General features: G+C 41.2%; 1 protein-coding gene across 1 annotated transcript; it reads right to left on the bottom strand.

Moving 5' to 3' along the window:
* Positions 1 to 1,849: 1,849 nt before the first annotated feature.
* On the bottom strand, positions 1,850 to 10,192 carry vwa1 (von Willebrand factor A domain containing 1). Its single transcript, XM_029834142.1, has 6 exons — positions 9,777 to 10,192; positions 6,333 to 6,890; positions 4,951 to 5,283; positions 4,411 to 4,686; positions 3,119 to 3,394; positions 1,850 to 2,975 (listed from the first exon to the last, which is right to left on the bottom strand). The coding sequence occupies exons 1-6, from the start codon at positions 9,862 to 9,864 to the stop codon at positions 2,947 to 2,949; spliced, it is 1,560 nt and encodes a 519-aa protein (XP_029690002.1). The 5' UTR covers positions 9,865 to 10,192; the 3' UTR covers positions 1,850 to 2,946.
* Between the last annotated feature and the right edge of the window lie 4,035 nt (positions 10,193 to 14,227).

Here is a 14,227-nt window from a genome sequence, read left to right as displayed (position 1 = left end):
TTAAGTACAAAATACATATTCTGATTTATTAGTGTCCTGGTCCTGGTTTGCTGTTAGTTATGGTTCCACAGCATATAGCTCATATTTTTCAGACTGTAGTAAGTGGTTTTAGCTTTTGTTCTTCAACAGCCAGTGGAACAACCGGTTTTAAGCACCTGTTTGCATAAGGAACTACAGGTTGGTCTCGATGACAGCATTTCTTGGAATTTTTTTTAAAGAAAATGTGATTCTGAAAATTAATTTAATTCATTTAAAAAAATAAAAAAATAAAATTTTCCTTTGGAGCGTCGGAACATATTTGTGCCACAGGGTGGTGCTGTTGTGCTCAGTTTTTCAGCACGGTAAATCGCGCCTTTCGTGACAGACATCATTTTAAAAAGCAACATTCTTAATGATGGCTGATATTTTCTTGATAGATAAACCAAGGTTTCACTCTAAAATCGAGCTTATTTTCCAATTTACAAAAAGCAGCATTTGGGGTCTGAGGGGGTTCGATTACGGTCTTTTTGGTCTACAATAGCTCTAGAATGGCCAGTTATCAAATAAACCATAAGTGATTTAATGAGACATTCACTCTTTCAAAAAGAGACGGCAAAGCACTTATTTATTAAAGACGACTTTTGCTGTTTTTGAACACTACTGTTTTTCCAACACCCTCTAGCGGGTACTAACTGCGTATTGCAATTTCCCCAGGACAAAGATTAGTTGGCGTTGCATATTTTTATAATTTTGTACACATTTGTATCTGAGACTTACAATATCTTGTTCAATAAATATTACATTGAGTCGCTCGGAGAACCATTTATTATACTATCACAAACATACACATTCCAGCCAGAATATTCCCTTTTCAAAAGCGGAGTGATAATGAGGTTGTGTTTTGGTTTGTTATGTGTTGTCTGATGTTACTAAAGGGAGTGACGGCTATGCATTGTAAATGAACTATTCCTTAGTCCTAGTCCATCCAGAGTGTGAATGTGGCCCAAGGAAGAGGGAAACTCTCTCTTGGCAAGTCAATTTCTTTTGTAAATTGTCTCACAGAATAGCCACAGATTGTGTAAGTCAGGGTGATCATGACTTGATCAAGATCAGTTTCCCATGCAAACTGGTGTTTCAGTTACTTTTTTGAACATGTATTTAAAGAAAATACTTCAACCCTGAAGATGAGAATGCATCCTGGTCCAGATTTTACCTAAACTACCAATAAGATAAACTCAAAAGTACACTTTGTAAAATTGAAATAAATTAATTGGTAATCAGTAGCTGAACACTATTTTGAGTACACCATATATACATACGAAAACGTTTGCAATTGTAAGTTTATGTTTTGTTTGAATCATTTTCTTATATTTGGTCGTTCGAAATCTAAAATTTCTAGTAAATCTGTAAGGGAATTTGTCGGCGCGCGTCAGCAATACTTTCCTCAGCATGACCCGACCTACTCGGCCTCTGATTGGCTCATTAGTCCTCATGCCTGAAGTTAACTAATCAAATCAGTGAAGACAGCGACTATCAGCCAATCAGAGGGGGAGGTGGGCAATTGGCTTCACTAATATGTGTGAAAAATTGGGTGACACATGTAAACCCAATGGTGACAACCCTGCACCAGTGGGTAAAGGTTACAGTAATCCATTACATGTAATGTACAGAGTTATTGTTTATTTTGAACCTGGGAGATATCAAGCCCTATAATCCAGGAGTTCAGTTAATGTTAGATTTGCAAGGTTATGCAATATGATGAATTTGATGGTGTGGGAATCCTGCATTAAGATTAACATTATGGTTTAGATTCACAACTTATTAGGAGGTGATTTCCACAAATGTGTTATGTAAATCATAACCAGATGCAAAGAGTTTAAAATCCTTCTTTAATACTGCATATGTTTGTATTAATGTATCTGTGTTCCACATTATACTGAAATAAAGACCAAAAGTAATGCTTTGTTCTTCAGAAATTTATAAGAAATGAAAATGAACTTGTTTTTTCAAAGAAACTAGGTTGGGTGATTTTGACGCTGTAATAAGTATGATGCTTAATTGAGTCATTCATTGCATAAGGCCCTTAATTGCATTCCTCAATAATGAGGAATTAAACTATTAAAAAGCAGTGCAAACAAATACTTAGCTCTCCCTGCAGTCCACGGTGCTCATGTTGCAATATAATCACAAATACCAATTTACCAATAAACAAAATGTAAAAAAGAAAGTTAACAGACTTTATTGCAAGGTGGTCAGAAAACATGGCAGTACAATTCCTTTGAAAGGATAGAAATAAAAAATAACAGGCCTGTAAGTATCATTTCAGTAGAAAGCAACAAATGCTTTATTCTTATATGGTTCTGGATTAATAAATATAAGCACGTTTTTTTTTAATACAAACAACTCTCTACCAGTCTGTTAAACCTTGCAGTCTTAAAGATCCTGCTTTTAGCGACTGCATGCTAAAGCATCCTTTTTGCAGTCCAGCCTGCAATCTCTTACCGTGCAGGTGCTGAGCGTGCAGTTAGCTGAAGTCTGCTTTGAGCCTTACTATGATGAAGGGGGGGGGGCAGCTGAGTTGACTCCGAGATCCACATAGGGTGCAAACCTTCCCCCCACAAATCATATAAAATATGCAACAATTACATCACCCCCTGCTTTCTATGTGTGAAAGACACCCATGCGACAACTTTATTGCGGCTTCAAACTACAACGGGATATATTTGTAACGGGTGTAAATCAGATGCAACAACAGCAATCGAAAGGCAAACAGTCCTCAATCAACAAGTGGCTGTTACTGGACATCGCTGTGGCTTCTACGTTAATGCTTGGTGAGCCAAAGCACAAGTCTCTCCTGGACGACATCCACAGAAGAAGAAGACGGGGAAAAGAATTATGGATGAAAGTCTGCATTCTTCTTGCAATATACCTCCATGTTTGGTAAGGTGCAGTGGCGGTCCAGAGGTGCTATGACTGGTAGCCATATGTTAATAAATCTGAGTGTGAAGGGAGGAGAATCAGCAGCTGAGGACATTTGGTGCATTAACTTAATATTGATAATATTCCAAATAAACTTCAGCTTCTGTATTTCATCAGATCAACAGAATCTGCAGTGTTTGGATGCTGAACCATCACGCACCTGGATGAAAGTTTGCCGTGCAGCAGAGGCCGTCACCCCGCCCCGTGTGATAAATGGGCGAAACACACACTCTCGCAGATGGAGGGAGGTTCGTCAGACGAGTTGTTTGAGAATCAGGAGGCAAGTAGACCGTGGAGCGCTGGCCAGTGGCAGAGCTTTGCTGCCCCTCCCAGGTAAGCAAGTAGCCACTGGGACCACCTTCGCTGACCTTCCAGTTGACCTGTACGGCGTCGCTGCCCACTGTGGTTAGCTGGAGGTCTGCTAGGGCAGGGGTCTCTGGCAATGGAGAGCAAAGATGTGTTATAAAAAAGCTTTAAGGTCTAATTAAAAACTAGAAATGTAGGTTATTATTGTTATGTTTTTAAACAGGCATAGTTGACTACTTCTCTGCTCATTGACTGACTTAATTTTTTTGCATTAATGGGCTTTGCTGCCCAATAGAAAACAATGAAAGTGGATTAATTTGCTTACATGAAGCAAATAAACATCAAAACAGTCACGCTGACACGGTGAGCTCCTTAGCTTTTCTGCACCGAAAAGACCCGTTTATTTCTGTCACGGTGCCCCTCTTAGTCACAGACAGTATGTAAAGATGGATGAAATCAGAGCTTCACAAATGTCAGGCCAAAGCATCTAGATGGGCCTCTGGTGGAAGGCTGCAGTAAAGGGACTATCTTTATCTCAACCATTATTTTAGACAGGATTCAGTTTCACTAGATCTGAACACATTTTTACTTAACTCGTATGTCTTCGAGTATGGTCAAGTGTTGTTGTTGGTCAAGTCATTGTTCTGATCAGTATGAGTTAAATTATAGATGACATAAATATGGTGAAAAGCCACGACTCACAGCAGCGTTCTACTTGTGACTGGACCGGGCTGCTGCATGGGTGGTAACTCAATACTACAGCTCTACGGCCTCTTCATAATTGTGCAAACTCTGACTGTAAATCTTGTTGTGAATGCAGGATGGCAGCAGCACAATTTTTAGGTTCAGATGTCTTTAGTTTTGTGACATAGTGCAGTGTTTATTTTTGTTTTTAATGGTTGTAATACAAAATAAAACAGGATATAGTGATGTTCGGGTGAGGGAAAATGGGATTAACTGGCAATAGAAAAGGAAATTCTTTTAAAAAAAAAAGACAAATAAAGAGAATAAACTTCACATTAAAGGTAAAAGACAGAATGGAACAGCTAGTAATTATGTGAAATTTAAGCTTCAGAAAAGAGTTTGTGCGGGATTAGCGCTGCCCTGCGGTAAATGGATTCTTCCTCTGCCGGTTGTGTCACTCACCTTCTTCAGTGCACGCTTTGACAGACATGGCTTTCCCCTTGCCTGAGGCATATCTGGCAGTAATGGTGACCAGGTACGTTGTACCAGGCTGGAGGTCTGTCAGCAGTGTAGAGTTCTGCGTCCGGTGTACCGTTGCGGTGCGGAGCTCACCCCTGGGCAGGGCAGAGTATTCAATGTAGTAACTTGTGACCGTCTGCGGCTGAAGAGGGCCCCAACTGAGGCGAACGCTGGTTGCTCCGGATTCAGTGACTGTCACCACGGATGGGCTCAGCACCTCTGGAGTTAGACAGGACACGGTCACTAGATGACTGTCTCATTAAAAGTACATAATGGCTGCTATAGAGAACATGAGTGCACACTGATGTTAGTGCACTACAGGTCAGGGAAACATGACAATGATGTTTAAATCTAAAGTATATTTTAAAGGAGACCATTTGGATGTTAGCATATAAAAGAAATACACACTAACTGCAGAAAGCTAAGCACATATAAAATGATGTATTAGGCTTATGGTACAATGAGTAAAAAATGTTATCTAACCTGGTTTTGTTGTGAATGTGGCCGTAAGTGCATTAAAGGAGTGCTCATTGGACTCTGGGATCAGTGTGACAGTATAGGTGGTATCAGGCTTCAGGCCTGTTAGTCTGGCTGTACTGGAATCTGCAGGCTGGACCAGTCTTTGGTACTGACTTCCACCAGTACTCGGACTGGTCCCAGTTTCAGCTCCTCCACCACCGCCTGGTACTTGGGTTACAAGTGGACCAAAGCGAACTTCATAGTACCCTCTCAAGCCAGACAGAACTGGCCGCCACTGCACAGTGGCAGAGTTAGTGGAGATGTCGTGGATGTTGATTCGCTCAGCTCGGATGATTTCTGTTGGGCACAGGAAGTAGAAGAAATTGTAATGTGCAGGCAGGCAATTAACAATAAAATGGTGAAATGGTACAGAGGAAAAAAACAAGAAAGGGATGGTGGCAGCAGCCAGGAGAGGTCAGGGTTCTTAAAGGGCCTTCAGAGGGCCACCCAGTCAGACAGACAGACTTGGGTTTCCAGATGCATTTATAACCCATGCAACATGACAACTTGAAATGGCCATCCCAGTGAGGCTCTGGTTCAAAATAACAAATGTCATGCAGGCATCTTTGCCACAGGATCCTGAAGTACTCAGCAATGACAAGTGCATTTCAACTTGTACACACCCATTATTTATAATGTGCATCAAGCAGCAGAGAGCCTAGATTTCCCCTGTGAATGCTACTGAATCTGTCCCTCCCATCTGTCTGTGTTTTAGATATACTGTATATGCACAGCATGTATTATATATAGTATATCTGGGATAGTGTTGGACGATTCAGTCAGAGTTGAATCATTAATCCATTAATAGTCTTCCTATCTTATTACAAACGCTGTCCGAATCTCCGCCTCTAATTTCACAACCACAGTTTCCACATGTGGAATTAGGCGCAAGCACAGGGATATGTAATGAACCTGTGCATTACGGGCAGGAAAATCTTTTTCCTTTAATAAGGATTCATAAAATGCAACCTTAACATGACCTTTCAGTTGTAGGATACAGCAATCTGTATATATTTGAATTTAGAAGATGAATAATTCTTTTTATAACTAGAAGGTTACCGAGGCACCCTTGAGCAAGGTATCAAACTCCCAAATGCTCATATAGGGCGCTGTGATGAGCTGACAGCTCACTCAGGGGTGTACCCAGCCATCGCCCATATGCAGCTGGGATACACTCCAGCACCCTCCCTGTGACCCCCAAAGGGATTGACGTCACACCGCCTGTGTGTGTTGTAAACCGAGCCTCTTCTTTGTGCGTGAGTTCAAAGACAGGTTGGCATGTTGAAAAATCTGATGCCACATCTATTTTATTAGCAAAAAAAGACTTTAAAAAAACCAAAACTCACCAATGATGGCATCTCGCAGGTCGTCTGTGATGATGCTCATGTCATCGATGTCCACAAAGTACAAGTGGTTTTCCAGAGGTGGGGTCACTACTTCTCTCATCACCAGGTAGTTGCTATGCCCAGTAGAGACCACCAGTACAGCAATGCCTTCCTGTTGCAGCTCAGCCATGGGTCCCATGACATCGCCGGGATTCACGCCATCCGTCAACCACACCAACACCCTCGGGAGACCTTCTCGTGCCCCACCTGGTACTCCGGGTCTCAACACCCGCTCCTTTGCGATCTTCAGTGCTTCCACAGTTTTTGTGTCTCCTCTGAGGGGTTTGGTGTTCCTCAAGGACTCCTGAAGGCCACTTTGGGTGCCATGGGTGTCAAAGCCGAACTCCAGTCGCGGTTGCGAGCCGACCTGCAGGAGTCCCACTCTCACCTGGCCCTCCCCCAGAGAGAATGGTTGAAGGAGCTCCGACAGGAAAGTGAGCATGCGGGAGTGCTCGTAGGAAGACACACTCCCCGAGGAGTCCAACAAGAAGAGGACATCACCCTCACAACAGTTTAGCACTGCAGAGAGAAACAAACAACTATTTAAAATGTTGGTCAAACATCAAGGATCCTTTTACTTTTTACCCTCTTTCCTTTTTGGTTTGGTCTATGAAATTCTATTTTATCAATCAATCATATTGGCAACATCTAATTGTTTAGTCAACATTGACTCACTGTCAGAAAGAAACCAGAAATACTTAAAGTGATACTCAAGCAGTCAATGAGTTGAGGTTGATGGAGTAACACTAGATACCTGAACAAATTAACTTTTAAACCCCCATTCTTGGTTTTATGCATCAACAAGAATTTTACAGAGTTCAATATCTTTAATGACAACAAGTAAAACTACTGCTAAAAAACTAATACACAAACGCAGATCCAAGATCTTCCTACTATCTATATTTCCTACTATCACACTGTGAGAACAGCTGTTGAACAGTGTAGAGTAAAATAAGGAGAAAAGGCCCCTAAGGGCTAGACTAAAATCTGATGCCAGCTTTAGAATAGATGACAGCACAAAACTATTTCCCAGTAGTTGCAAAGTTAAAAGCAAAAGCGAAGAAACAGTAGCAACAGTGATTGAAAGGAGAGAGGTGGGGTTGGGGAGGACGAGGGGGCTGTACAGGCAGTTCCAAGCGAGAGACGAGGAGGAATGTTGGATCGCCATATACAGAATGCAGAAAGAAAAGAAGCAGCCACATTGGAGACATCTAAAAGCAACATTTAGCTGCAGATCAGATGGAAGTGGTTATTGAGGGATCCGCCACATGTTTAAATGTCTGAATGATGGAAATCTATTGGACAGCTTGAGAGCTCAGGGAACTTGTTTAATATCAGTGGCTCTTGTTTTTTGTGGTACTATTTACATGTTGAATGCACAGCAGATGAGGTGACGAAAAGAGGTGCTGAAAGCTGAAAAAAGGTGATGAGGCATGCTTATACACACACACATGCACAGATTTTAAACAAGTAAGCACACAGGCAGACGTTCGTGTTTTCTCTTCAGCACAGCCTGAAGAATTCCTCACATCTGCCCTGTTGTTTGGACTTTGGAGTGTGGGGGTCACTCTGTATCACATCCCCCCATACCTCTACCTTTGTGCAGGTATGTCTTTATCTGGAAGCCATATGCTGACTTCACGTGTTTAAATGGTTGGCAGGTATCCTACAAGGAAAACTGGATTCCTGAAAGGAATAATAGCAGTGGAAGGATGCGGTATTTATGAAATAATATTGTCTTGGAACCTGGTAAAAGCAAAGGCAAGAGTCTTTAAATGCTCTCATATAAACCTGATTTACATCATGGCAATATGATTAAAGCCATAAATACTTCTGATGTAGGTCAAAATAACATTGGATCGGATTGTGAGTGCACTATTTTTTTCAGAACCATACTGTTGAGGCCAGTTGGGAACATTCCAAATCAGAAAATCAGACATTCACTACTATTTTTTTTCTCGCTATTTCCCTTGCAGGGTGGTGGGGATGGTGCTAGGCCTGTCTCAGCTGTACACCGGCGAAGGCAGGGTTCCCTTGCTGAAGGGTACCTTGGCAGTGCTGTAAGGTTGTGCTGGTATGTCTCCTGCTACCAGCACACCTTTCACCTTGTGTCCTGCCCCCTACAAACGGAGCTGACAACACCCAGATTACTAATACCAATGTCATATATTAGCATTGTTATAATTTTATACTGCTTTTCTTTTTTTTAGTTATAAAGAAACAGCAACCTGGCTGCTCGTACAGAGGTTTTATCCAGTTCCCCTCCAAAATTCAGATCAGATCCAATTCATCTTTTCCTCACAGACAAACATTAGAGCATCCAGAATGGGGGAAGTCCACAAGATTACATGGGTGTGTGGGCAGAGTGGGTTTAATCATGGTTAAGCACAATTGTTTGAACATGACTAGGCAGGTAATAGACATACTGTATGTTCTCTCAACATTTCTTGTCACATATGAGTTATAGCTCAGTACTCCAATGATGTTTATACAGCAAACTGTGCAATGCCAATGTGATCAACTGAAACTGAACACAATCAAACTCCAAGAAAAACAAAGCAAATGTGATTTAACACCGCTTTTGAAGTGCAAAGGGTACTGTTCAAATCCCAACCCAATTACAATCTTGAACTGCCAAAAAAAAATGTTTTGGCAAGTCCGAGCAATTGTATACAGACCATTTCCTCTTGCTTCAGTCGCATCAAGTTCCAGGAACCAGCACAGTGACAGCGCATGACCGCTATGTTAAAACTGCCATAAAGATCTCCTCTTGCTGACAGACTCAGTGGTGTCACAACCACCAAGTTTAGCCTCTGAGACACTTCATGGCCATGGGTATTACCTCAGGACTTAAAGGCACCACAGCTGGTTGTTTTGTTTCCGTGTCAACAGATAATCTGGTATCACTGAATAAAAGTGATGACTACTGGTGAACTATAACTAATCTAAGCCATTATCCCATTAACTCCAAAGTGTCTGATGCCCATTTCAACACTGACACATAATATTACCATATGATCTATTTCTACTTGACGGAGTGGGTTGTCCCATCCTTCAAAATCATTGAAATATTTTGAGTTGTCATTGACAGAAAACTACCGAATTTGAAGAAACTTTATCAGGTACCTGTGTGTGCTCCACATCCACAGTGTCAAAGCTTCTCATCTCACCAACATTTTATCTGGAGACCCCACCCTAAGCCCAGACAGTGCCAAAATGAACCTTCTGTGACAGCATCTACTGATAAAGTTAATTCTTACTTTATATGAAGCATTCTTTTTATATTAAATCTGTGGGAACCAACAACAGAAGTTTGAAATCGATTATCTAACAACAGCTATAAGCGCAGAACGAAATGACAAAGCATCTCCCCGGTTATTTACGGGTGTGCTTATTCTATCTTACCTCCTTCAGGTGCGTGATTCTGTCCAGACGCCTGCCTCACAAGGACGCACAACAGCATCCATGTCAAACACGCGTGACGCTCCAGCATCTTCCTAATTGTAGTTATGGCTCTATCCAACGCCTGACTTATATACTTTTATATCCTTTTTTTTTTTTAGGAATATCAGATATCCCGCACAGCCCGGATGAACACGGTCTATATCCGTAATTAGACCATGACCAAAAGCACAATGAGTCCCATTTTTCTTTTCCTTTTCTTTCCTCCTTTTATTTTAGCATGATCGGCACGTCCGAATCTTCTGTAAGTTCAAACTGTGCTCAAAACTTGGCTGCGTGCGCTCTGCGCGCAAAGTCTGGACCCTCCGGCACCACACTTGTGTCCATGGGCACGAATTAAATGCAGGCGAAGAATACACCCAGGTGTTCCGGTATACTGCTTTCAAAATAAAAGTAACCCTGGGGAGTTACGTGGTCTGCCACATTTCATGTAAATTTGACAAGTTGAAAATAAGATACTCACTGCAGTTTAGGTTGAACTCTTATTCTATTCTTATTCGATTAAGCAATAAAGTGGGTATGAATTGGGCTAAATGAGGCTTTGCAATAAAAATAATTTACTTAAACCTTACTTTGTTATATCATAATAAATCGCAAAACTAGGTTAAGGTAAAGCTCTACCATAAAATGAATGTGAAACAGTATAACTAATAATATTTGGATATTAAAATACAGAATTTCAATAAAATGTGCTTTTTTTGTGAAGGGCAACATTACTGTAATGTCACTCTGCCTACTTGGGTATGGCACCACACCTCTGACTATCATGTGTGTACTCCTCCCTTCTTTCTTTAGCCTCCCCAGCAACTTGGAATTGTAAATAGGGCTGTCTCCACTATTTGTGCATCGAAACCTTGGACCCGAGTCAACTTTTTGCGAGACGATTTAAAACAACATGTTGCCTAGTTAACAAGAATTGCTGAATTTACATTTTGGAGTCTTTTTTGTGTTTGTTTGTGATATATACAACTGGAAAAATGCCTCACTAAAAGACTGAGGAACTTCTGGGTTTCTGCAGGAAGACCACAAATACTTGTGGAATTCAACAAAGTGGATCGCTGAAATTACAGTGTTGGAATGGAAAAAAGATCACGAGAGATTTTTATATGGCAATCACCCTCTTTTAAACAATGTCAACCTTTCATGTTGTCAAGACAAGAAAGGTCAATAAAGTGAGGAAAAGGCTTAACACAAAGGCACTAAATATGTTAGCACTCACACCAATGTTGCGTATGCATTTGTGTGACTATAACTGATTGTGTGAAGGAAAAAAAATGACAAAGAGACACAATGGTGTAGGAGGGAAAGAATAGGAGTGAGAGGATGGAGGGAATGAAAGGTCTGGATTTCACTGTGCTGCATCTTGTCCAAATAGAGTTATTGTTCCTGCAAGACAATCGGCACACCCTCCCCAACACACACCTAGAAACTAAATACTGTCACTGCAGTGTACTCAGTGAATAACACATGATTGCTCTGTCTGACCGACAGTACAGCACTAACGCATGAGCAAAACTGGATTGCAACCTGGGTTTCAGCATAAATAAGATCTAAGCCTTGAATGCAGAGAAATAAATGCAATAAAACTGTTATATTTGTATTAAATTTACTGAAAGATGACCCATCATTAGAAAGCTGGGCTCGTTGCATTAATTATCTAAGCTTGACCTCTTTATGCAGCAAAATCCGATGCACATGCTTCCAGCAAATGTGGAGCGGCCCTGCACATCTGCTTTTCGTCCAGAAAGCAGCTTCAAATCTGGAAAGCTGTTGGATTTCCTCACATGAACCATTCATTTTAGGCCCATTTACATTCCCAGTGAATTAAATTCTTGGTTGGGGGAAAACATAATGATCACTTAGACTGCATGTATTCAACAGCGGTGAGTTTTTTTTATTGAATTTATTGTAAAGCAAATGAAGGTAACCTGGACTGCTTGTCTGAGTTCAGGGAGCTCATTCACCCAAGCTGTCCACTGTTCTCTCTGTTCAATCTGATCATCCCATCTGATGTCCTCCTAGATGTCCTGGATAAAGACATTAGCCCTGGTCATAAAGATGAAGCCCAATGTCAACCAAGTTGGACATATCCCCACAGTTGTCCTGAACATCCCACTGGAGGGCATATATGGTGCAACAGGGCCAAAATGGCCGTTCTTCATGGACTTATTGGACTGGAGTGATAAAGTGATACACGCCTGATCCAATTAGCAGTAAAGGTTTGACAAGGTTTGACTGGCAAAATGGGAAACTCCCTTAGGTGAGGTGTATTTCCCCACAAGCTTTACAAGGTCGCTTAAAGTTACATTGGTCCTCGGTGTGATGGGGTCCTTGATTATCGGGCTGCCTTTCATCCTATTCCTGGTGGGGGGGCAGGCACATCACAACTTGTGCCTTGTGTCACTGGACCTCAACTTGTAGGGTTTTTGTCTAGTCAGAACAGACCTTCCAACAGACGTCAGAATGTCTGAAGACTCATGATCCATTTGTTCTGTGACTGCACAATGCACGTGCAACATTAATTTCTCTGTCGTGTTTGTGCACCTCCCTTCCATGACTGAACGAGTTCTCACATGCACATTTACGGTCCCAGAAGCTCACGGTCAATGACACTGTGCTGTTTGCATACAGATGGGAGTTTCCTTCCTGTGTGCCTGTGTGCGTGCGTGCGTGCATGCGTGTGTGTTTAAAGTCTTGTTAGTGAGCCGTAAATCTGTTAGACACACAGTATCCCCCCACATGGAACAGCATGGCACTGTTGTATATGAGAGCAACAAATGGCTGAACATGTACTGTATGTGGCTATATCTACATTTTACTATGATGGGAAGAAACACCATGATCAACTAGTGTGAACCTTATAGTCACTTAGTGGTATTTACATGCAGGTGCTGACAACTGCTTGACGTAGTCTCATGTCACCACACCACCTTCCCTTGCTTCATTTAGTATCGCAGACCATGCACTCTTAACTACGATCTGTGTCAGCCCATTTTCACATACCATCAGGCCTGGTGGAATAACGATAAAAGGGGGTGAAATTGCTAGAAGAATTGCTTAGAATTGGTGGGAGGAGAAACAGCATGATGGTATCAAGTTAATTAAAGAAGTCATTGCATTCTGTGTCACTTTTGTGTGTGATAACATAGAAAAACGAAAAGAACATAGAAAAACAAGTCTGCTGAGAAAAACTGGGAAAGCTGGAGCTCCTGCTTTCATTTCAATCTCATAACTTTGGCCCATAATACCAAACTAGCTGTAATTACCCATTAAACATTTGGTGCTGCCAAGGACTTGGCCACATGTTGGAACACTACTGTGAAAAGTGCAGTAAATTCCAGAGGTCTATATTTGCCACTGACTTTCTCTGTTTGTCTGCAAATTCCAAGAACAAATGTAAAACATTTTAGTTTTTCCTGTAAGATGTAACATGATAAACAAATCAACAATGTCAACAAGCCTAAGCAAAAAACAGAGATAAAAGTAATTGAGCTGATAAAGGTAAACACCTAATATGAAACAAAAGATGCTGGTAAAGAAAACCCCAAATTTTGCAGCTCAGGTGGGCAACGTGATGCTTCGTGGTCTCTTGTGTGTCAACGCTATATTTACCTGCAAAGGGATATGATCTCGTGTTTTGAATGGGACATGACCTTATTAGCAGAACAACCAGATCAATTTACTCTGATTATCATCTCATTTGGAATAACACTAAATTAAATGAAGGCCAACCTTAGTCACCGTAGTAGTATGGCATTTTTATAGTTTTCACTCCTCACACACAGCAGTTTGTAATGCTTTGGTGGAGCTCAGCTTTATACAACAGTTCCTCCATTTCTCATCTGTTATTGCTAAGCAGGTGAAATGAGAAGCTTTGATTTTTCAATTTAAACTTTAACACGATGGAGATCAGACAGCACTTCATTCAAACCATTCCTGTAAACATCCTGGAAACCGAAATATTGTCGTTGCTGCAGTGATTATTGTCACAGACATAATAATCTGATAATACACTGCATATAAAAATAGTCAAACATAATGTTTTGATGGGGGAATTTGCAAGGATTTCCCCATAACCAGGATATCCAGGAGACAAGAGGTGAGCCAAGCGCCCACATCCATCCTGAGCAACAGTGATAGCTCTGGTCATGCGTCACTGGGATTTTCCCTAAATCCTAATGAACATCCTGTGTTGTTTACTCACAATGGAAATGATATTTTCTTGTAAACAACTGTTTTTTTTATCTAAAAAAAGAAAAAAAGAAGGGGATTATCAGCTGTAAAGACACAAAATTTTGCTGTTAAGGAATTATTCCACGCCCAGAAAAAAGTTGGTATCTCCTGCATTCCATGAACTGGAGCTCTATCTGCATCAGAGGAAATTCTCTCTTTGC

The sequence above is a fragment of the Takifugu rubripes genome, chromosome 3 (assembly GCF_901000725.2).
Source record: "Takifugu rubripes chromosome 3, fTakRub1.2, whole genome shotgun sequence".
Classification (NCBI taxonomy): domain Eukaryota; kingdom Metazoa; phylum Chordata; class Actinopteri; order Tetraodontiformes; family Tetraodontidae; genus Takifugu; species Takifugu rubripes.
This window is presented reverse-complemented; position numbering and strand designations above follow the sequence as displayed.

What these genes read in the sequence shown, in the direction of transcription:
- vwa1 (XM_029834142.1), bottom strand. Translation starts at nt 9,864, where the DNA reads ATGCTGGAGCGTCACGCGTGTTTGACATGGATGCTGTTGTGCGTCCTT. An exon ending in CCTGCGAGATGCCATCATTG is followed by an intron (nt 5,284 to 6,332) that starts GTGAGTTTTGGT and finishes TGTGCCCAACAG; the next exon opens with AAATCATCCGAGCTGAGCGA. An exon ending in CACATTCACAACAAAACCAG is followed by an intron (nt 4,687 to 4,950) that starts GTTAGATAACAT and finishes GTCTAACTCCAG; the next exon opens with AGGTGCTGAGCCCATCCGTG.